Source organism: Camelus bactrianus, chromosome 9 (assembly GCF_048773025.1).
Source record: "Camelus bactrianus isolate YW-2024 breed Bactrian camel chromosome 9, ASM4877302v1, whole genome shotgun sequence".
Lineage (NCBI taxonomy): Eukaryota > Metazoa > Chordata > Mammalia > Artiodactyla > Camelidae > Camelus > Camelus bactrianus.
Genome location: NC_133547.1, coordinates 60,461,658 through 60,482,031, shown reverse-complemented (window position 1 = coordinate 60,482,031; position 20,374 = coordinate 60,461,658). Strand labels below are relative to the sequence as shown.

General features: G+C 44.1%; 2 protein-coding genes and 1 pseudogene across 3 annotated transcripts in view; 1 reads left to right on the top strand and 2 right to left on the bottom strand.

Annotated features, from left to right (window-relative positions):
- Nucleotides 1–5,075: 5,075 nt before the first annotated feature.
- Nucleotides 5,076–14,351, bottom strand: NOB1 (NIN1 (RPN12) binding protein 1 homolog). Its single transcript, XM_010961081.3, has 9 exons — nt 14,193–14,351; nt 13,942–14,074; nt 12,317–12,447; nt 10,840–10,911; nt 10,507–10,635; nt 10,206–10,409; nt 9,420–9,517; nt 7,063–7,207; nt 5,076–5,611 (listed from the first exon to the last, which is right to left on the bottom strand). The coding sequence occupies exons 1-9, from the start codon at nt 14,253–14,255 to the stop codon at nt 5,342–5,344; spliced, it is 1,245 nt and encodes a 414-aa protein (XP_010959383.2). The 5' UTR covers nt 14,256–14,351; the 3' UTR covers nt 5,076–5,341.
- Nucleotides 14,352–16,899: 2,548 nt separating this feature from the next.
- Nucleotides 16,900–17,075, bottom strand: LOC123618683 (U1 spliceosomal RNA; annotated as a pseudogene).
- Nucleotides 17,076–19,497: 2,422 nt separating this feature from the next.
- WWP2 (WW domain containing E3 ubiquitin protein ligase 2) overlaps nt 19,498–20,374 on the top strand; it is a 118,239-nt gene continuing 117,362 nt past the window's right edge. Inside the window, exon 1 of one of the 2 annotated variants that reach the window (XM_074370507.1) lies at nt 19,498–19,627. Coding sequence is in view for 1 of the 2 variants with exons in the window: in XM_010960587.3 (XP_010958889.1) it covers nt 20,090–20,200 (111 nt within the window). In the remaining variant the exon portion in view is untranslated. Of the gene's footprint in view, nt 19,628–19,783; nt 20,201–20,374 lie in introns of those variants that run through there. The other variant, XM_010960587.3, reaches the window with a different exon arrangement.

Sequence of the window (20,374 nt, the reverse complement as noted above, 5' to 3'; positions counted from 1 at the left end):
TGGGGTTTCTTTTTCATGGAGGCAAGCAGATTAGCATCTTTCTATTGTACTCTTTTATAAAAAATTTTATTTTATTGAGTATAGTCAATTTACAATGTTGTGTCAATTATTATACTCTTAAAAAGCAAAATTTATCTTTTAATAATTTGTTCTTGTATGTGCCTCTCACATAGGCCAGAGGACTTGAAATTGCCTGTGTCCTGTGGGGTAAAGGCAAGCCCAGCTGTGGCATGTGTATAAACAAAGCTCCCTATAGCTCGATTTTTACCAATATTTACACCATTCTTGTCTGAGTTTTGCTTCTTTGCAAAATAGATGTAAACAAAATAGATGGGTTGTCTTGGAGAGTAGACTTAAGTAAATGGATGGTGGGTCATCATCTCTCATGTGATCACCATGAGGCTGACATCCCCGTAACCAGGGAGTTTTGAATTCCCCATGTTTCTGGGGTTGACTCCGGAGGCCACTTTATTCTTAGCTTCTTGATGAAGTTCTCTTCTGCTTTATTTTGGGGGCTCTTATTCTTTCCAGGATTAGATCAGGACTGTGTTGGCTTTGCTTGAGCTCGGTCCTAATAAATGAATCCTGCAGCCCAGCTCTGGGTTGGAGCTCTCAGGGGACCAGGAGAGGGCTCTCTCCCCTTTCTGCACAGTAAAGCAATCAGCAGGTGAAAGAAAGAGTCGTTTGCAAGTTCCTAAGGACTGAGAAGCTGGAGTTAACAATTTGCAGTGTGTGCATTCACAACACACTTTATCATAACATTCCAGCTCACAAGTTCCTTTCAAAGCCACGTGTATGCGTCTCTGCAGTTGTAATTGTCGCTGGCACCTCTCACTCAGCATTTCTAGAATCCCTCCTTCCAGACATTGGGGTTGTGTTTCTTGTTCCCATAGGGTTGAGTGGCACCACAAGACTAGTTCTGGCCATTGAACTAGGAGCAGGATCCTTCTGAGGTTTGCTTTGTTGGGCAAGACTGGAGCAGCCTTCAGTCTAGGAATGATTGTTTCCCACTCCTCACGACTCACCTGGTGCCTGTGAATTACGAAGTTTTCCACTCTGCAGAGTGGGAGCATGAAGGGCTCCCGGACTTGTGTAAGCTTCAAGGATAGCTCCTCTGCTTTTGTAGGGTATGTCTTTCCCCAGCCTTAGGAAGCTCCTCACATAATGTGATGATGATCACACTTAGCTGAGGACTCAAGGGGGCCCCTTTGCAGACCTCCAGAGTCCCCCCAACCCCCACCGGAGTCCTCCTCCCTACCCATGCTCTCTCCTTCCCAATACTCTGTCCTATGAATTCTAGCCTTCTGGGCTCTCCTGGACGCCCAGCTCTGCTGCTGTAACCCAAGGAGACTTCTGGTTCCACTTCTTCCCTCTCCTAATTCTCTCTAAACATCAAGTTAGTGCAATTGTGACGCTCATTTCATTTGTTTCCCCCTTTCCCCAGGACCACCGCACACTGCCCTGCCTGACCTCCAGAAGCTGCAAATTGTTATTTCCTATACTTTATCTGGTTTTCAGTTGTTTAAGGTGGGAAGGTAAATATGAACCCTTTTACTTCCTCTTGGCCAAGAGTAAAACTGCATGACTTACAGAATTTATTCTAAGTTTAAAGACAACCCTAACCTTTCTCCAAAACCAAGCTAGTATTCTGGCTCTGTCTTCAATAACTGAAAATGAAATTCTTAAATCAGTTGGTAGAAAGTTGTGCTTCACAGGTGACTAACTATTCAGAACACTTTGAGGCAGCAGGTGGAGTTACGTTATATATATCACTTTTTAAAAAGCTAATATTAAAAAAAGCTAATGTTAAATGTCACATATGTGAAACAACAAGTATTTGTTGAGCACCTACCATGTTCCAGGTACTGTTCTACGTGAAGATAGAGCAGTGAACAAAATAAAGCCCTGCGCTCAAGGAGCTGACATTCTAATGGAACTTGTAGCAGATTATCTTTTCCACAAATTGCCACAGCAGCATTTTCTTTCTTTCTTTCTCCCTTTCTTTTTCCCTTCCTTTCTTCCTTCCTTCCTTTTCTCTGTCTCTCTTTCATTGAAGTATAGTTGATTTACAATGTGATGCTAATTTCTGGCGTACAGCATAGTGATTCAGTTATACATATATGTATATTCTTTTTCATTATAGGTTATTACAAGCTATTGAATATAGTTCCCTGTGTTACATGGTAGGACCTTGTTGTTTATCTTTTTAATATATAGTAGTTTGTATCTGTAAATCCCAAACTCCTAATTTATCCCTTTCCCCGCCCCTTTGGTAACCATAAGTTTGTTTGTTTTCTATGTCTGTGAGTTTCTTTCTGTTCTGTAAATAAGTTCATTTGTGTCATTTTTTAAGATTCCATATATAAGTGAGATCATATGATATTTGTCTTTCTCTGTTTGATTTACTTATTACTTAGTATGATAATCTCTAGGTCCATCCATGTTGCTGCAAATGACATTATTTCATTCTTTTTTATGGCTGGGTAGTATTCCTGTGTGTGTGAGAGAGAACCTCTTTAGTCAGTCATCAGTCATCAGTCATCTGTTGATGGACATTTAGGTTGTTTCCATGTTTTGGCTATTGTAAATAGTGCTGCTATGAACATTGGGGTGCATGTTTCTTTTTGAATCAGTTTTCTTTGGATATATGCCCAGGAGTGGGATTGCTGGATCATATGGTAACTCTATTTTTAGTTTTTAAAGGAATCTCCATACTGTTTTCCATAGTGGCTGCACCAAATTATATTCCCACCAACAATGTAGGAGGTTTCTCTTTTCTCCACACCCTCTCCAGCATTTATCATTTGTGGACTTTTTTAAAATGATGGCCATTCTGATTGGTGTGAAGTGATAACTCATTGTAGTTTTGATTTGCATTTCTCTGATAATTAATGATATTGAGCATCTTTTCATGTGCCTATTGGCCACAGCAGTATTTTCAGTCTCACCTGATCTTCCAAAACCTTGACACTTCTCCCATCAAGATGTGGAAATCAAATTCTTTTTTTTTAATATGGGCAGGATTTTGTAACTGCCTCAACCCATAGAATGCAGCAGAAATTATGCTGCGTGACTTCCACCACTTGGTCATGTAAAATGGTACCACTCTGCCAGCATCTCTCATGATGCTTGCCCCTGGAACCCAGCAACCATGCTGTGAGGAAACCCAAGCTATAGGAGGCCACCCGTAGGATTATGGCTGACAACTCCAGCTCAAATCTCAATTTACAGCCATTTGTCAACCACCAGATATTTGCATAAGTGAGTCTTTAGATGAATCGAGCCCCCCCCCCCCCCGATTTCAAGTCTTCCAGCTGAGGATCAGACATAATGGAATACACAAAGCTGTCCTTGACCCACAACATCCACATGTGTAAGAAATGTTTGTTCTCTACTAAGCTTTGAGGTATTTATGCAGCCATAACCGGAGAGGCAACAATATGTCAAATGGTGATAGGAATAAAGTGGGAAGGGGAAGAGAGATGTGAAGTTTGCATGGGAGTAGGCAGACTGCGTAATAAGAGGGGTTGGCAAACTATAGTCCATGGGTCAAATCTGGCCTTTTTTTTTTTTTTTTTTTGGCTGTTTTAATAATGAAGTTTTATTGGAGCCCTTGATAGCTGTTCACCACAGGCATTTCATTTATGCAGTTTGGGGTTGCTTTTGCACTGCAAATGGTGAAGTTGGGTAATTGCAGGTTTTTTTCTTTACAAATGTGTAATTTTTGTTATCTGAAATGTTATATTTCTTAAGTAAACACAGTAAAATATTAAGACTTGACAAAGCTGAGTGTTGTGCACATGGGTGTTAGCCCTTACTTTTCTGTACGTTTGACAGAACAGAAGAGGGGGAGGGGGAGGAAACAAGATCATTACATGACGTGGCCCAAGACTGTTGAAGGTAACAGCACCCATACCTCATAATGATGTCCTATAGACTAAATGGGCTAATACAGATTACAGAGCCTGTAATATCGTTAAGCACTTGAATTGGTAGCTTTTAACAATGGAGTACTAGGCAGCTGATAAAAGAACAAGAACTCTATGAACTGACAGGGAGTGGTTTCCAGTGGGAAAAAATAAAAAGTATACTGCCTTCAGTGGGAGAAAAAAAGAAAATGTAATATACAGCCCACACTTACTTTTGCAAACCCACAGGGTAAGTCAGAGAAAAACGAAACACTATCATCAAGAGGTTAAGGGTAAATAGGGTAGGGGAGCCAACTGGCTCTAAGTATCCCTTTTTGTTTTGACTTTATACTTAAGTTTTGACTTTTGGAACCATGTTAGTTTTTGTGTTAAAAAAATAGGACAGGAAAAACCTTAAACTGAATTTAAACCAAAAAATTTAACTATATACAAATGGATAAGAAAGCCAAACAGGAAAAAAAAACCTAATACAATGAAAATTTGAAGCTAGCACTGTGTATGTATATACTATCGATGTAACTTAGAAATCTTGTACTCAGCAGGTTGACTTACCATGTAATCAGCTAACCTCAGGTGTAGTGCACTGAGGACCCAGTGATCACTTACATAGAATTCCTGCCCAAAGTGCCTGACCTCCATTTGGTAATGAGGAAACCATCTAGCAAACCCAAATGTACGGACCTTTTTAAAACCTAGCTTGAATTATTACAAAGTCAATTTCACAAGAGACAAAAACTGCGAAGCTTCAGAATTGGGGGAAAATGCTATGAAGGACAGTACTGGGATAATCTGATAAAATGTGAATTGTTATAGTAGATAACAGTAACGTATCAGTGTTAAAAGTCCCGAATTTGATTACTGTGCTGTGGTTATGTAAGAGAATATCCTTATCCTAGGCGATTTTGTGTGTGCGTAGAAAGGGAAAAAGCAAACGAGGAGAAATGTTAACAGTGGGAGATTCTAGGTCACTAAATTTTCCTGGATGGCTAAAAAGTTTCAAAATAAGTTAAAAAGAAAAGAAAGAAAAAAGGTAGCTCTTAGTTTTATTATGCTTGATCCTTGGGTGCACACCTGAAGTTTGCCTCAAATTATCTAAGAAGCAAAAAAAAAAAAAAAAAAAAAAAGGAGGGGGAAAGAGAACGCACAGACACTTGCAAGCACATTTATTAGAAAAATATTTTCACTTGGAAGCTGTCTTCGTTGAAGGTCAAAGATCTGCTCCAGGGACCGTTGTGCTTTCGTGAGACCCCTTGCGGGCAGGAACTCGGGGGCTGCGGACCGCAGGGCCCAGGGAGGGCCGGGCTCCGCCACACCCGCAGCCCGGGACACCCAAGTCCCAGGAGCCCCGGAAGCCGGGAGGCGGTGCGACCGGCCGAAAAGGAGAGCCAGGAGCCTCGGCGGCCCGCGTGGCTTCACCTTTTCTTCACGAACTTCTTTCTGGAAGCATTGGGATTCAGGCGTCTCCTGCCGGCTCCCAGGGCGCAGTCGCGGACCTGCAGGACGGCCGAGCGGCTGCAGACGTCGTTCTCCGCAAAGGGAGACGCCCCGGCCGTGTAGTCGGGCGCGAACACGTCGGTTTTCTGCCGGGCCTTCCGGGACAGCCGCAGCTGGGGGAAGCGCTGGTCCTCCGTCAGGTGGGGGTTGACGGCGTACTTGCCCCCTTTGGGAGTGGGGAGTGAATACTGCACAGAGGACAGGAAAGGCCATGAGGGGGGCGCGATCCCAGTTCATACCCGTCAGAGCTCGTTAACTTGAAGCTCCCGCCGCAACTCGGCCGAGGCTCCGTCACTGCCCACTGAGCACCAAGCACACGACCTGCACCTCCAGGATCAGACTATCTTTGCCTAAGTTACTTATTACTTACAAGTAATAACCTTACAGGATATCTGGTAATCTTGAGTTTGGTAATTATACTGTGGGTACACAAGAAGCCACCTTAACTAAGTGATTAAAGTTACTATCACCAGTATACTGGGCACTAGTTATTCAGCCCTGCAGGATGCACTGCGAAGGCTTGCACAGCATCACTGCTGAGTGTTCCTGCCCAAACCGCACAGCCCGAATCTAACCGAGAGGAAACACCAAACGAACTCCAGGTAAGTGATATTCTACAAAGCAACTGCCTTGGATTCTTCAGTAATGTCAAGGTTATGAAGGACAACAGACTTGAGAAACTACTTGTGTTTAAATGAGTTTAAAAGAGACTAGAGAGACGTGACAAATTCAATGTGTGATCCTAGACTGGGTCCTGGATCCCGAAACCTCCTTCAAATGCTCTACAGGAAATGTTGTGGCGAAGTTCAAACACTGTCCATAGGTGAGATGATAGTATTGTAGCAATGTTAACTTTCTGGTTTTGTTAATTACATGGTGGGTATATGAGACAAAGTTCTAGTTTTAGGAAACACACTAAAGTACCTTGGGGCAAAGGGACATCATGTACAATTTACTCAGAGGATTTAAGGTGAAAATTTACGTGTGTGTGTGTGTGTGTATGTATGTGTATATATATATGAAAGCAAATGTGGTAAAAGGTTAAACTGGGAAATCTAAGTGAGGGGTAAATGGGAATTTATATTTTCAGCAACTTTTCTATGCATCTAAAATTATTTTGAAACAAAGTTAAACCCTTCCCGTGCATTAGTGGCATCTGTCACAGCTGGAGAACTCAGCACTAGGTCAGCAACACTCAGACTCACCTGTCTCTCAACCTTCTCTCCCGTTTCCTCGAAACAAATCCCCAGCCGCCGTGTATCCAGCCCAGAACCCTCTTTTGTGCTGAGCGTTTACACACCCCTTCCCTTTTGGTTCTCGAAGCTTCTGGAAATTCTGCCCATCCTCAAACTTCTGCATAGACCTAACCTCCACCTTACTGAAAATGATCCCCCTCTCTGTGACCCCACAAGTATTTGGCCCTTGTTATTTCCTGCCTGGAATTAGGGGTTCTTTCTCGTTAAGTTGCAAACTCCTCAAAAACCTTGCATGGAGGCTGTTGTGCACTCTCCCCATCTGTCTGGGTACCTGGATCACAGGCTTTCATCACCTGTCTTGTAGAAACCATCAGATCGGTTTGTCCTCTCTAATCTTTTGAATCTGGGCCCTGCTGTTAAGGGAGCGGGAGACGCGCACTCACCCTGAGGCCCCGAGGGTTCAGCACCTTAGGGTTGCGGGAAAAGTGCATGTGCAGGGTTCCGTCTTCGCTGACGGTCACAGACACCTTCTTCAGGGTCTTGTTTCCACAGTGTGAACAGAACACTCGGCTCATGTCAGATGTTGTCCTGGAGGCACAAAGGAGACGCACTGCCCTGGAGCTGCAGGCAGCAAACCCAGGCCTGGCATGCAAGGTGAGTGGGGCCTCAGAGGAGGAGACACCAGAAATGTGCACAGCTGAACTGCACGGCACACCCGCCTCCTGCTGCTGACAGAAGCAAACTGCTGCTGCACTGCTCCCGGTGAAGAGGTAAGTGGCACAAGGAGCAACTGAGTAAGTACGAAAATTGAGCAGAATGTCGTTAAATTCATAATGAACTCTCACTGAGCTTTGTCGGACATTGTTCTACACGTTTAACATCAGAACAACCCTATGAGGTCAGTGTATCCGCATTTTACAGATGGGGAAACAGGGGCGTGGTAAAAGTCCCAGAGCTAGCAGTGCAGGTATCAGCCCAGCGCGTCTGGCTCCACAATCAGTGCTCTTCACACCACCAAACTTCCTCAAGGGGCATATTCTTACGTTATTACCGTAATTACTGAAGACCTTGTCCCCAAATGTCGACCTGGGCATGAAGCCAGGAGGCAGTTCTTGGAGGTGCTGAGAATTTATTAACAAATTATACAGGAGACACTTGAATGGGTGTGGGTGTGGAGGGCAGACCCCTAGGCCTTCCTCTTTCTTGCCCCCTCAACCCCAACTGTGGACCTTGGACAGGAAAAGCTGTGCTGTCAAGGACAAGCAGGAGCCCTGGTGTCTGTCCCTGAAGAATTCTCCCTCAATTCCCAGTGGTCAGAAGGCAAGAGCTGTGTGAAACTGCCAGAGAAGCCGAGCCCTTTACCTAAAGTCTCTGCCAGTGAACTAAGTCCCCATCAACAGGTGCTAGGAACTAACTGTTCTGTGCAAGAAACTATCACTGGGGCTGGACAAGAACGGAGAACATTTCCAAGTGTTTCTGAGAATGAAGGTTAACCTGAGGAACTCAGAACTTCTGTAACAAAGGACAATGAGGGAAATGAGATTTCACAAAGCAAGAAGCTTCACTGTCATAAGCCTGGGATGTTTACACACTGAAGATGGGGAAGACTGTAGAGGCAGCTTTGAGGAGTGGCTCCCGGGCAGACCTGCAGAGGATGGTGGCAAGGCTGGGTTGCCAAGCCACAAGGAACTGGTTGTTTTTAAGCCTGTCAGGGAGCAAGGCTCCAACTGGGCTATTCTACCCTCAGTGGAACAGCACTAAGGAGACAGTGAGAGACAGTTTGCTGCTTCAGAAAGCAGCACACACAGGCCTCCGCAACAAGGGGCTCTTGGAAATGATCTACAGGATGGCCACTGTGTCTAGACTCAATCTCGGAAAGGCTGGAAACCACCGCAGGGATATGTCCCCAGGGCCACGCTTCGACAGCAGGGCTGCAGTATAGCCTCTCCCACTCCAGCCAGACCTCTGGGATCTGGTGGCCTCCCCACAGAATACCAGCCCCTCCCACAAGAAGAACCAATTCAAGAGTCAGAAAGGAAATGGAGAGAAGGGCGCGGTCGATGAACCAACAATCCACAAGAACGGAGGGCTTCCTCTGTGCCAGACATGTGCTCTTTTATGTGATGGCCTCCCTAGTTCCTCACAGCCACCCTTCTGATTTCACATAAGAATGTGAAGGACAGAAGAGTTAACCAATTATGCAAAGTCACAAAGCTAGCAGGAGATAGAATCTGGATTGGAACCCACGCAATCTGGATCCAGAGTCTTCAAAATAAAAAATGTCAGGGGGGAGGGTACAGCTCAGTGGTAGAGCACATGCTTAGCGTGCACAATGTACTGGGTTTGATCCCCAGTACCTCCATTACAAAAAAAAAAAGAAAAGAAATCAAACATAAAGTAGACAAAAGAGCACAATGAACCTCCATGTACCTGTCACCAGCTTTATCTCTACTCCTGACCATTCCTCCCACTTGTGTATTACCCAGAAGTCATTCCATCCGTAAATATTTCAGTACATGTCACTAAATGATTAGGACTCTGCTCCAGAACCCACACCCTTAATCCTACAGCACAAAAGTAAGGACTAAAAATACCCCTAGGATGTGTCAGGTGGGAGGTCACTGCCCACCTCTGTCCCAGGGGTTTCAGTGCCCTGGTCGGGGTGGAACCTTAGCCTCGCAGGAGTGACGTGACGGAGGGAGACAATAACTGTACACAACAGAAGGCTCTCTTTCAAGAAGTCTGTAGAAGGGATAGGAAGAGAGGAGGATGTTCTATAGAGGGGCACCGGGCTACGTACTTGAAACAGCCGTGGCAGCGCAAGATGTAGCTCCGGGCCTCCCGGATCAGCATGCCGTTCACAGCCAGCACATGCAGCCCCATCTGGAGCAGGACATTCTGCCACCAACAAGGTAAAAGTGGAAATGAACTCAGAGCAAAACCAAAATTTTTTCAACATCTGTATAACTACAGTTAAAAGAACTTCACAAACCCTGGTCTGGCTCATAAAGGGCTTTTGCTAAGGAAAAGCAGCTTAGGGTGCCTCTTAAGACATATAAACAAGGACAGGGACCCAGTGCCATGGTCTGTGCTCATCACTTCGCCAAGGTTCCCTGTTGGCAATCTTTCTTAATAGAGACATATCAAAACAAACAGCCCCATTTCTGGACTGGAAACCTTCTCTCATCCAAATACTCAACTGAACACAGAACACTATAAACCCTGAATGAAAGAAAAGCACCAACAGATGACAAATATTAAACATTAAAAATGTAATATACTGGGGGGAAGGAACAGCTCTGATAGCATGTACAAGGTCCTGGGTTCAATCCCCAGTACCTCCATTTAAAAATAAACCTAATTACCTCACCTCACAAACAAACAAAATGTAATAATACATTTTGTCAGTATATGATTCCCTGACCTCTAAGCAAAACTAAAAATTACCAAGGAGCAGAGGCAGTTACCAGAATGAGGAAAAGCAGCATCCCACGACAGCTCTGTACACACCCCCAAACCCGACGGACCACTGCCCGTGGCAGGTAAGACACAAAGCCCAGGGTCAGCCGATGCCCATTCCACCCACCTGCATGGCGAAGTCCGTAGTCACACAGCCGACCCGCACGTCCTTTGGGACTGCGCACTGCTCCAACTCCTGCTGGATCTGCCTGATGTTGCTGGGGGTTATCCACCCACCCCCGTCGTCATCCTCACTGTCCTGGTCCTTCCTTTCTTCAAGTCCATTCTCTTCCTTCTCCTCCTCACTTGGGACATCCTCACCTTTGTCAATCTGAAACGTTAACAGAATTGAAATTCCCAGTCCACAGGAGTGGCAAGGAGACGCCGGTGTGTGGCCATCAGGAGGGTATCGTAAAGCAGGGTCTTACCAGCAGCTCCTGTAGTTCACGGTCAATATTAGGCAAAGGGTTTCTCCAGAACACAAAGGAGCTGAACTCTTGGTCCTCAGGCTCACCAGCTGGGGGTCCACGTTCTACTGCTGCTTGAGGGGGTTTAGGCTGAGGTTAAAAGAATAGTAATTTTAAAACCTGAACATTGAAAGGGTTATAGATGAAATAATATGTAACATACAAGTCAGGTCAGACAGGGCTAGACAAACTATGCTGTTTATTTAGGTAAATTTGGTTCCTTGTACACAGATAACTTGTGGAGACCTGACATGCAGCAGAACAGAGCAGAGTGTGGCCTATTTAAAAAATTACCTTTGAGGGCAGATGGAAACCAGAAATGTGTAGAGGAGTTTCTGGGTGCTGAATTGATGAACTCACTTTAACCTTTAAAAAGAAAAAAGTGACAGCTCTAAGCAAAAAAAACAGAGGTTGAAAATTCAACATGGAAGAGTAAAACAAAATATTTTCCCCCCAGTTATTGAAGCAAAAGATACTCAATGTTTTTTAAAAAGTGGAAAACATAAAAAATATAAAGAATTATTCAGCAATTCCACTACCACCAAATACTTTGGGACATTTCTTTTTTGTCTCTAGACATAAAGCTCTAATGAATACCATTATGTGTAAAACATGGAAGCACCTTTGGTTATATCCTTAGGATAAATGCCTAAGATTGGAATTTTGGGGTCAAAAGATAAGCTATTTTAAAGCTTCTAATACAAAACATCTAACTCCTGCCCAAAAGGCTGCAGGAAAGGGCAATTTTTAGGAATCTCAAATTAACAGATGCCAAAATGGGAAACCAAGCTCAGTCACAGAGTCAAAGTTTATGTAAAACTATTCCCTTAACTCCCACCCCCTCAAAACATTCTGGTGACACATGGAAGTTCGTATTTTAGGCATCACTTTTAGACTTTTTGGAATGGAGGGCTCTAAACCTGGTTGAAAACAAGGGAGAACACTTTCAACTAGTGTAGAAACATGAGTCCACTATAATTTGATGACTTTAGGCAGAGAAGATCAAGTAATTCTTTGTAAACACTATTTGAAATTAATTATCATAAGGTTAGTTATCTTTCAAAATCCTCTAGGCTGGAAACAGCCAGTAGGGCCCAGGCACAAATCCATCAGTCTTTTCAACCCAGGCAAGGTGGGCAAGTCCCTAAAAGCACAATAGGAACCCAGAATTTTGAAGGTAGCAAGGGTTGAAAAATTGCAAGCACTTGTTCTTTCTTGCTTGCTTCTGGAAAGAATTCTTTTTTTAAAATAGTAGTGAGACTATGGTTGATTTTACTCTCTTTCTGAATTTTTTAGTTTAACCAACCCTTACTAAGAACCTACGGGTCAAGACTGAGACAAATATGCTAACTGTATGAGCCTTGTCTGGATCCTGATCCAAACAAATAAACTATTAAACAATTTATAAGATAATTGAGAAATGTGAGCACAGACTGGATATTTGATGATACCAAGGACTTAACCATTAATTTCGTATAGGTGTAACATTGGTTTTGTGGGGTTTTTTTTTTTAAGAGACATACCTTATCTTTATCTTTAAAGACACACCAAGAAATATCTATCAGTGAAAAGATATGATGTCTGAGTTCAAAATATTCAGAGCTAGGGGTGGGTAGAGATGAAAACAGATCATGAGTTGTTAAGTGTGGAGGCAGAATGATGAGGACATTGGGGTCCATTATACTATTCCCTCTGCTTTTGTATATCTGACAGTTCTCGTAATAAAAAAGTTAAAACAAGACAGATAAAACCAACAATCCTGCTGATTTACCTTTTCTGGTTCTTGTTTTAGGTGAGATACCCCAACAAACTCTGCTTCCAACTGGTAGGTAAGTGCTAGTACTTGGATATCTGTGGCAGAGAGGCTGGGATAGTCTCCAGTTTTCTTTGAAAACTCAGTCACTGTAAACAAGAGATTCCAAACTTTGGTTAGAGACAGAATCAAATGACCTTGGATAACCACAATGAAAGTATGAAAAAGAACTTAGGACCAGTATCCCAGGAAAAACCTCTTAACTCTTTCATCCATTTCCTGATCTTTTCCTACTCATAACTAACTCATTTGTTATTCTCTAACACCAAGATTCCTGCCAGTTGGGTTTAATGTGACATCCTATTGAGTGTAGATGAATGAACAAGAGAACAAAGTTAACAGAAAGTCACTGCAAGTTAGCATAATTCTGCAGATGACAGGAGTTCCTTAATTAGACTTTCATATTACGTTAGAATAGAAGGTCTCTTCTCTTCCAGCAATAAAATTCTAAGTACAATGTAGTAGATTAACAGAATGGATGATCAGATTCCAAAATAGGAAAGTTAACTCAACAACAACTGCTGTAGTCTGATGAAACAAAAATATTGGATTTCTTTGTAATAAATACTGGACAGTTTCTGTGTATAAACTGCTCCCTCCAAACCAAAACAAAACCCCCACCATATCGATGTTTAACCCACAGTATATGCTGCTGTTGCTATTGTTACTCAACTGAGACATCAACAATAAACTCAAACAATAATATTTTCTGACACATTAACAGAGAGATGTCCTCTGCTCCACTGGCACAAGAAACAGTAAGTAAAATGCTCACATTTCCTAAAAACCAGCTGTTAATTAACAGCAGCTAAAATGTATTGGGCACTTAACTATATACCGGGCACTGTGTTTAAAGCTTTTCATTTCATCCTTCAGCCAAATCCCACGCGGTACTATTAATATTTCCTCAAAAAGACAAAGTAACTTGTCAAAGATTACACAGCTAGTAAGTTGGAGAAAGCTACAGAAGTCACAGACTAACGGTGTACAAAAGGACATCTCCGATATCAGCCTTTAGGCCCTAAAACACTTCCAGCCACTGAGGACCCTCCCTGGGCACGATCGTTGAGCCTTGATCCCTGAGGAGAGAACAACAGTGACTCTTAACCCAAGTGAGAGTTGTTTCGTTTTCATTCAGAATTAATGTAAAGCCTAAAATCCATCTGTTTTTCTACCTTGAGACCATCCTCCACATCCAAAACAGTCACCACTCTCATCTACTGAAAATGGGTGAGAGTAAGAGATCTGGGTGCTTCTATTTTTAATCCCTTGCGCGGGACACTGTGCTGAGTGAGCTATTTCTCATTTGATGCTCCCAGCAACCTCTGAGTTAAGTACTATCATTAATACCATTTTACAGATTAGTCAACGGAGGCCTACAGAGTCTGAGTGACTCTAGCACACAGCTAGTAACTGGCAAAAGGACTGGCTGACTCACGACCCACTCCCACCACGATCTCCTAGGCAGTGCAACGTCTAAGTCAACTGCTGATAAAGTAGCCAGAATCCAACCAGCTCCAGAGTAAGTGCACTCAGCACCCCAGGACCCAGGTTCGCCATCAACAGCCGGCAGAGTCACTCACCAAGCCGCACATATTCCGGGAAGGGATCCTTGAAACGCAACTCGTAGGGCAAGACCGCGAGCCGCCTGCGCGTGGCCTTGTCCCGAATCTCGCTAACCACCTCCCGAATGGTGTAGATGTTCTTCCCGATGTCCTACGAGGAGACCGGCCCAGTTCACACCCGCCCTTATCACTCAATGCGATGCCCGATTTCCCGCGCTCCTTTAGAGGCCGCCAGCCCAGACCTGGCTCCTCTCGAGAGCTCCCTGTACCTGCAGAGCCGCGTCGCGCAAAAAAGCCCCGGCATCCGCCACAACATGCTCCACCGGCGCCATGTTGGCCAAACTAGGCCGAAGTGCGCATGTGTGCAGAGTTTGCGCCCACCCTTCAGTCCCAGTCTGGGTCTCTGCGAGTGGGGAAGAGCAGCCGCGCCTAAGTGGCGTCCCCTGCTGGCCGCGCCCGCATCTTCCACCGGTGGGCTACCCGCGCGCATGCGCGAAGCCGCTGCCAGCCTGTCGGGTGGGCGGGGTCAAACACTCGGGGGGTGCCTTCTGAGGAAATTCGCTTTAGCGTCCGCTCTTTATCTCCTTTACGTTTAAATGTAAAACCTGTATTAGTCTCATTGTTAAAAGTTAGTCAATAAAGATGACCTAATTTAATGATCACAACAACCCTAGAGAAAGGAATTGTTTTAGAGGCAACAGCTAGTTAAGACAACTAGGCCCAGCTAACACGTCTAGTAAGTGGTGTATCAAGATTAACACCGAGACAAACCGACCCGCAGCTGCTTTCTCATCCATTATTATGTCATACCGGCCGCTGCTTGCTTACTTATCCCCACTTCATTTTGAGCAACTTGGGACCAGGGTCTGTCTCCTACTTGCATTAATATACTCACTCCACTTCCATAAGTAAGGGACCTAATTCCTTGCTGAACTGAACTGAAGGGGTAGTTCGTTAACTTCTAAATTCCCTTTCAAATCTGAGCTTCCATTATTACGAGATCTGATCTGTCAGAAATTGACGCTGACGAATTTTGGCTGAATGATGACTTGAGTTTTCAGTCATCCATCTTCAGGAGTGTTGAGTTATTCTAAACTTTCTCCTTCAAGTCTTCATTCCAGTTTTACTCCTTGATTATAATTTATCCATTCTATCTCCAAAAACAAACAAACAAACAAACAAACAAAACCTTCAGTGCCCCGGGGTCTTCAATAATTGCCCAAATCCATTTTCCTTCCCCCAACGAATGTCAAACTTTTCTCCCCATTCATTTTCTCCAACCTCCAGAGCCAAAGTTTCCTGTCCCCGTTGCCTGAAATAGAACAGTTGAAGGCTGTTTCTAATTTTCTAGTTCATCACATCAATTAAAAAAAAATTCTTCTTGCGGTGGGGTGGTGGTAATTAGGTTTATGTATTTATTTAATGGAGGTACTGGGGATTGAACCCAGGACCTTATGCATGCTAAGCATGCACTCTACCACTGGGTAGTCTACCCTCCTCCCCCACTCTTTATTTATTTATTTATTTTTTTTTTTATTTCTTGGCATTCTCGTTTTCTGTGCAGAACTTTACATTGCTGACCATATCCTCTTTCTGGACTGTCTCTCCTTGCCTGACTTTGGTGATACTTCACTGCACTGGTCTCCCTATCTCTCTGATGGCTTCTCACCTTCCTTCACTGCACTCACTGCTCCTGTCTTGTACACAGGGGACCCTCCACAGAACTGTCTTGGCCTCTCTGTCTCTTTTAAGTTTTCTCCTCCAGCAATACTATCTGTCCTCAAGGCTTATCATATTTATGACCTTATAGAGATGCTTCCTGAATCTATAGGCCCACTCCGTTTATTCCTCAGCCTAGCTTTCTGACCACATCCATCTGAAAATTTTTGGCATCTTCACGCAGGAGGAAGGTAAAAACTAAGGTAATTATCTCTACTGCCCCCACTTAACCTTTCTTAACAGGTTGAGATCCTATTTTTACTAATGGTATTACCAAAAAAGACATTCAAAGTAAGACTCTCTGAGTCATCTTTATTTCCATGCTCATTCTCAACTCGTACTTCTCTTGCTAAACTTTACTGATGTCACTTTTGAAATGTTTTGGGTGCCTGAGTCCCTTCTACATGCATTCCCATTACCCTAATCAAATTTTCACTTCATGCCTAGCAAATGTAATCCACTCAAAACTAACATTCCTATCTCTAATTTTTTCCTTGATTGACTGCTCCTGTTGCCTAAAAAGGGAGAGAGTATATGGGACCGAGACTTCACAATAAAAAGGCTTTACTGAAGTTGGTGAGAATTCTGTAACCACGAGGGTTAAGAATGATATAGAACAGTGTTCTCAAGCTTGAGTGTGAATCAGAATAACCTGGAGAGCTTGCAAAAACAGATTGCTGGGTTTCATCCTCAGTCTCAGATTCAGTAGGTCTGGGTGGGCTGGGGAATTTGCGTTTCTAGTAAGTTCCAGATGCTGCTGCTCCTGCTGACGTGGGGTCACACTTGAGAATTGCTGATTTAGGGGAAGAGTCAGGATGGGAAAGATCAGAATGTGAGCCTTTATTTTCTAGTAAACATTAAGAATACTTATTAATGTACAAAGTTTCTTGACACTTTGTAGCTTTTGTCATTTTTGGGGTTAACAATCCCTTTAATCCCGTTTCTGTTTCCTTGTAACGCTAGTCTCCAAGTCCCCTGAAGTCTCAGAAGGACTCTCATTTAGTCAACAAATGTGTCTTGAGAGCTAATTTATACCACCATGATTTGGGTGATATAATAGCTATGAACAAAGTGATATTTTGTGTAGTATCTGGGGGCACCTTCAGAGTTCATGACTTTGGAGCCAGATCTTGAAGGATGAGTAGGGTAAAGGCATTGAGGTATGAAAGTCCAAAGGCGATGTTCAAGGAATTGAAGGTAGTGCCTGCGGTCTCACAGAGTGTCTCTCTCTGACAGGGGACAGGGTCTCTCAGAAGTAAAGTGAGTTCTGAAACACTTCAACTTTTTTTTTCCCCCTGCTATCACAAATTATGCAGTCAAGTTTCCCTCATTTGGGGAAATTGCAGGGGTCAGCACATCTGAAGTTCAATGGGTAAGCCTCGCCCTGGAAAAACCACCATTGTGATCATGGTATCTCCCCTGCCACTAAGTATACACTTCAATTTTTTGAAGCTCCTGTTTTTTAAAAAGCAAAGAAATCTCAAACATTATTATGAAAATTATGGTTATTTTAAACAGTTTACCTTAACAAATTAACACTTTCAGACACATGTAGAGGGATTCAGCATGTAACTCATTTGGTGATAATGTCAAACTTTACATGTGAGGCCCTTTATGAAGGAAGAGTCTTGTTTGCATGGTGAAGATCTGAGCTCATTTTCAGGACTGGAAAATGAAGAGGCTATGAAACTACATGGTTAACAGTGGGCTAGGGGGTGAGAAAAACTTGATGCAGAAGAAACTACGTGAACTCAGAGTATCCCTGGAATTCCTCTGGACTTTCTTGTCTCTGCCTTTGCCCTTGTTTTCTCTTCTGCCTGAAAATTCTGCTGGCCAATTCCTGCTTACTTAGTCTCCAAGAAGCAACTCAGTTGTTCCCTCTGTAAACTGGTCCTGGTTACCCAAATCAGATTTCTCCTCAAGGACAGATTTGAACTCTTCTTTCTCTCCATACTTAAGACATTTCAGTTCTATCAGTCAATGCGCAGTTATTACTTGTGCTTTGCATTATAGTTAACTGTGTGTGTCTTACTTCTTCAAATAGGTTGGAATTCAGGGACCACGTTTTAGGGGTCTTTTTCCTTAAATGAACATTTCAATTTACTTTTTAACCTTTGGGAAGCACCTTTGTGATGAATTATTTCAGGTTTTTTTTAATGTGTCTTTAAAAAAATCTCCTATACTGTAGAATCTACAGCAGTGAATTCAGTGCTCAGCAAAAGCTGATGAAATCTGTTCATTCAAAAAATTATTTAAAGAGGCCTCTTGTGGGCCAGGTATTGCTTTAGGAGCTGTGTTATAGCTCCTGTCTTCATAATTTTTGCAGTGGTAGACAGATTTTATATATACACACACACATAAGGAAGACAGCTATATAGATAGCTCCTATCTGACAAAAGCCAGATAGTGCTAAATTAAGGAAACAAGGAGAGAAACAAAACAAAACAAAACAAACAACCCCCCCACCCCCACCCCCAAACAGGAGGAGGCTTGTAGGAGGGGAAGGAAGAGATGAGTTGCAATTTTAAATCAGGTGATCAGGAAAGGCTTCACTGAGAGGGACAGTTGAGCAAACAGCTGAAAGAGATGAGGGGGTGTGTCATCTGACTGTCTGGGGCAAGAGCTCTCCAGGAAGAAGAAAAAGCAAGTCCAAAGGGTAGCGGATGAGTAGCTGGAGATGAGATGAGAGAAATAAAGGAGAAGGGTGGGAGGGCCTGGCCAGGCAGGGGCTTTATGGGTCACAATGTATACTTTATAGCTTTTACTCCTTTAATGCACAGCACCAGCCAGCTTTGCCTAGTTCCTTCTTCCTTTTGGCAAGCACCTACACAAATGCCACTAAATCAAAGAGGCCTTTCCTAATCCCCTGGAATAGAATTAGTACAACTCCCATCAGTGGAGCTAGAGAAGTTTTAATAGTTTTATAGATGGGATTAATGTAGGAATTAAGGTATTAAGAGAGGGCTGTAGCTTGAAAGGCCATCTCCTGGATGGATATGGAATGGGGATAGGAAAAGTAGAGACTAAGTGCTCAACCAGTTTAATTTGTATGCATCATAGGCTCCAGCCGAACTGTAAGACCCCAAAATAACAGAATAATTAGTGCACAGTGCTTAAGGCTAATTAGGTGATTAGTATTAATTTTAGTTAATGGTGATTAAAAGTGAACAATTGAGCCTTCATTCAATTTGTCAAAAGCTGAAGTTCTCGACCATCAGTAAAGAATACTGATTTAAAACGTTTTTCTAATTCATAAAATTCTTTCTACTCTGTATATTACGGAAATGGGGGTTAGTTAGTGTGGTGGGGCATTTTATGGACCCCAGCAAGGGTTTTGGAGCTTTTCTACCTTTGCTTTATGTCATAAGAACAGATGCTCCACAAAAACTACTTTTTCGTTTCTAGGGCCTGGAACTCTGCCTACCACATAGTAGGTGAAGAGTTGTCAGGTATAGCAAATTAAAACAGAATATACCCAATTAAGTTTGAGCATCAACAACGAATAGTTTTTTAGTGTAAATATGTGCCAGGCAGCATTTGGGGCACACCTACATTTACACAGTTTATCTGAAATTCAGATTTAACTGGGCGTCCTGTATTTTATCTCGTAACGCTAAAGAGCTCAAAAAACATCTGCCGGCTTGATTGATTGAATGCCTCCTCTCACCTGTAAAACTGGGCTAATATAGATCCGCCCCCGCGGTTGATGGGAGGAGTAAATGAAGCGCCTGGCACTCAGCGAGCCCTCATTTTACTTGGTCGCTCGGGGACCATCTAGCCGGTGGAAAATCCACCACTAAGCATACAAAGGATAAGAACGCCCGACCAAGGTTCCCAGGCCGGGCCTAGGTTGCCCACACCTGCGGGCCCGGCCAGCCTCTTCCGGGTCAGGTGACCGCGCGTGGTCACGTGACCTGGACCGAGTGCGGGCGGTGGAAAGCGGAAGTGGGAGAGGAGTTGGGCGCCGCTTCTGTGGCCGCGGCAGGTAGCGAGCGCCAGCGCGGGGGCGCGGCGAGCGGGCGGGAGGCGCGGGGCGGGCCGGGGGCGGCGGGCGGTGCGGCGTGGGCCGGGGGCGGCGCGGCCCGGGCGCCGGGGGGCGGCGGCTTCCTGTGGGAGGGGCCTGGCGCGGCGGTTCCGGCCTCAGAGGAGGGGTGTCCCGGCTCCCGCCCGAGCAGGGTGGGCGCGGGGGCTGCTCCGAGGTGGGCGCGAAGGCAGCCGGGGGTGAGGCGGCCATCGAGCCCTTCCGGAAGGGGAACGCATCCTAGGTGCCAGGGATGAAGAGGAGTGACCTTTGTGGAGGGATCGAAACTGGAGGAAGGGGCGACTTGGGACTGAGCTGGAATGGGTCGCCTGAGGATGGGCGAATGACATGGAGGGAAAGAAGGAGAAATCAGGAAGATGCTGCCTGAACCGCACCTGAAACTCTCTTCTTCCTTTCTGTTTGGAAATGATTGGTACCCGAGACTTTGATTTCGGTCCCATTCAGTTTTTAAACTTAAGGAGAGATCACAGAATCTTGATCCTCTTGCTTTCGTCACACCCACTTAGTCCTGCTTGGGTAGGTTTTCCACTTTGGGGGAACCTAGCTCTTCAGATCATCTTTCTTTGAGATTTTCTCAGATCAAATCAACTTCTAGGCTTAAAAAAAGTATGTGGGCACCGTGGCCATAAAAAGGCTTTTAGCCTGTTGGGCAGACCTAATGCCAGCATTACCTCAACAACAGAGCGACTG

What these genes read in the sequence shown, in the direction of transcription:
- NOB1 (XM_010961081.3), bottom strand. Translation starts at nt 14,255, where the DNA reads ATGGCGCCGGTGGAGCATGTTGTGGCGGATGCCGGGGCTTTTTTGCGC. An exon ending in CCCGGAATATGTGCGGCTTG is followed by an intron (nt 12,448 to 13,941) that starts GTGAGTGACTCT and finishes TCTTGTTTACAG; the next exon opens with TGACTGAGTTTTCAAAGAAA. An exon ending in GTGAACTACAGGAGCTGCTG is followed by an intron (nt 10,410 to 10,506) that starts GTAAGACCCTGC and finishes TTAACGTTTCAG; the next exon opens with ATTGACAAAGGTGAGGATGT.